This window comes from Teleopsis dalmanni, unplaced genomic scaffold (assembly GCF_002237135.1).
Source record: "Teleopsis dalmanni isolate 2A unplaced genomic scaffold, ASM223713v2 unscaffolded_contig_3298, whole genome shotgun sequence".
NCBI classification, from domain to species: domain Eukaryota; kingdom Metazoa; phylum Arthropoda; class Insecta; order Diptera; family Diopsidae; genus Teleopsis; species Teleopsis dalmanni.
The window spans coordinates 2,510-5,232 of record NW_024034680.1 but is presented as its reverse complement, the minus strand read 5'-3'; the positions used below and the strand labels follow the sequence as shown (position 1 = coordinate 5,232).

The window sequence follows — 2,723 nt, the reverse complement described above, 5'->3', positions numbered from 1 at the left end:
ACGTGGTGTCCCTGGAAATTGTATGAAGCACCCGCCGATTACAAGCCAAAGTGAGAAGGCGCGATACGACTCGGTACGAACATGGACTACGATTGGAATACGCTTTTTTTTTCTCTATATATGATGATTATGGGCTGGTGGATATAGCTCTGGCACTTCAGTACAAAAGAGTGACATCTTGCGGAAATGGCTGCTGGTTAAGGTTATATCTATCTCCGTCCCGTTAAAATCTGGCAAATCTTCAGATACGTTCAACGCTATGTCACCATTAAGTTGGCTGCGCAGGCGCCAGTTGAGACAACTCCTGGCTAGCACCGTCTGGCTCTGTACTCAGTCACCCATAAGGGACTAAGTCAACCTTCCATGGACCTCACTCGAAGAAAGGGACCCATGGGGACATTAAAGTGACTGCACATACTGGCCGAGATAGCGGCTTGAAGTTGGGACCCATATACCATGAATAACAAAAACTACAAAAACACTGAAAACAATCAAATGAACGACGACAACGATGACGTTGTAATATGCACCACCACCGAAGAAACTTCCACGCCTTTTAGGATAGGCTCCGTTATTAAGCGGACACCTCCATCAATATTAAGTAGCAACGAAACAGTAAATCGATCAACAACAATATTGAAAACAAATAAGCAAGAAGAAATACGAAAGAGCCAGCAACAACAACAACTTGCGAAAGATGTGGCTATTATTGATCTAGCACAAGAAACCGTAGTAAGTCAGTTAGCCAAGCGGTTAGGACAAGAAATTGACAGCCTCGTTCAATACGTCGAGCCACGTAACAATGTGCACAAAGATATAAAGAGAAGGTGCAGCACAATTAAAAAGGCGCACACAAATCTCATCATGCACATAGAGATGAGTGAGTACAAAGCCAAGTCAAACATCACCTTGGTACAACAACGAGAAACGCCGTTGACAGCAAAACGAGACGCAACATCGGTATCGGCAAAAAGGACAAAATCCAAAATGAGTCCAAAAAAGCCTACAGAAGAAGCAACCAAATCACCTGATACTAAAAAGCGCAAATCAGACGCTGTGGCCGAAAGGTTGAACCAACCAGTAGAAGAATGGACGAAAGTACAACCAAAAAAGAAGGCATCCAATATAAAAAAGGGTAAATCAATAAGACCGCGAGCCGATGCCATCATCATTGAAAAAATGGAAAAAGAGATGTCATACGCTGAAATTCTGCGAACAGTGAAATCAAATGAACAACTAAAAAACCTAGGCAACAAGGTTAAAACCCTGCGCCGTACACAAAAAGGAGACCTGCTTATCGAGTTGAAAAAGAGCGAAAAAGCAGCAGCAAATGAATGTTGTGCCGCTATTGAAAAGGTTCTTGAAAACGTAGCCAAGGTGAATCTCCGGTCGCACAATGTAACCATCCAATGCAGAGGGCTTATTAAAGATCTGAACACTGATGACGAGTTATTCGACGCAATTGAAATGCAAGCAAAAGTGAAAAGACCTGATAAATGCACAATCAAAAGTAGGAGCAAAACGTACGGAGGGACAGAGTCCACATATCTAATGCTGCCAGCGGAAGATGCAAAAAAAGTACTGGCGCGCGGACATTTAATTGTCGGTTGGACTCGCTGTCAAGTTACAGAAGTTACTACACCACAAAGGTGTTTCAGATGCTGGGCATACGATCATTTAGCGCTCAAATGCAAAGGACCCGATCGCACAAATATCTGCAGACGATGCGGCAATGAAGGACACCGTGCAGCAAATTGCAATGATGCAGAAAAATGTGTCCTCTGCGAAGGTGCACATACAGCTGGTAGCGGAAAATGTCCACGATACAAAGAAGCATTACAAAAAATAAAGGCATGAAGATACTACAATTAAACATCAACCATTGTAAAACTGCACAAAATTTACTGTGGCAAACTGTAGCAGAGAACAATATTGACATGGTCTTACTTTCGGAACCGTACGAAGATATACAGTCACATTACTGGATTACAGATTCAGAGAAACAAGCGGCGATCTGGGTGACAAATAACAAAGCTTTACAAAGCAAGATAACAGCTCCTGGCAGAGGTTACGTATGGGTGAAACAGAATGACGTGTACTATGTGAGCTGCTACGCACCACCAAGATGGTCAATTGATTATTTCGCTCAAATGATGTGTTCATTAGAAAATGAGCTAAGAGGAAAGCGCCCTATAATCATTGCTGGTGATTTTAATGCATGGTCACGAACATGGGGCAGCCGGTACACAGATAAACGAGGAAAGATAGTTGAAGAAACCTTCGCTGCCATGAATCTGGTTTTGCTGAATACACCTGGCGTATACACGTTCGCTTGTATTAGAGGACATTCGATAATAGATTTAGCCTTTTCCGATAGCATCACGGCAAACCGCACAAGATGGAGAGTAGATGAGTCAATATACACGCACAGTGACCATCAAGCAATAATGCTCGACACAAGCAAAACAAGATCGCACACACAATACAACTTAATCGCGCAAAGGAAATGGAAGAGGTCAGTCTTTGATGCCGAAGCTTTCGATGTTATGTGGCAAGATGTGGAAATCGAAATCACTACTGCAGAAGAAATGGCAACACAACTGGCGAACCAAATAAACATCGCATGTGATGCATCGATGCCCAGATGCAGATACAATGGCAAAAGACAACCCGCATATTGGTGGACAGATCAAATAGCCAGCCTGCGTAGAGCGTGCATAAAA

General features: G+C 43.0%; 1 protein-coding gene across 1 annotated transcript; it reads left to right on the top strand.

The window, feature by feature from the left end:
- Nucleotides 1–456: 456 nt before the first annotated feature.
- On the top strand, nt 457–1,857 carry LOC119665044. The gene has a single exon (XM_038074369.1). It carries the CDS (start codon nt 457–459, stop codon nt 1,855–1,857), a length of 1,401 nt encoding a protein of 466 aa, XP_037930297.1.
- Nucleotides 1,858–2,723: the final 866 nt, after the last annotated feature.

What these genes read in the sequence shown, in the direction of transcription:
- LOC119665044 (XM_038074369.1), top strand. Translation starts at nt 457, where the DNA reads ATGAATAACAAAAACTACAAAAACACTGAAAACAATCAAATGAACGAC.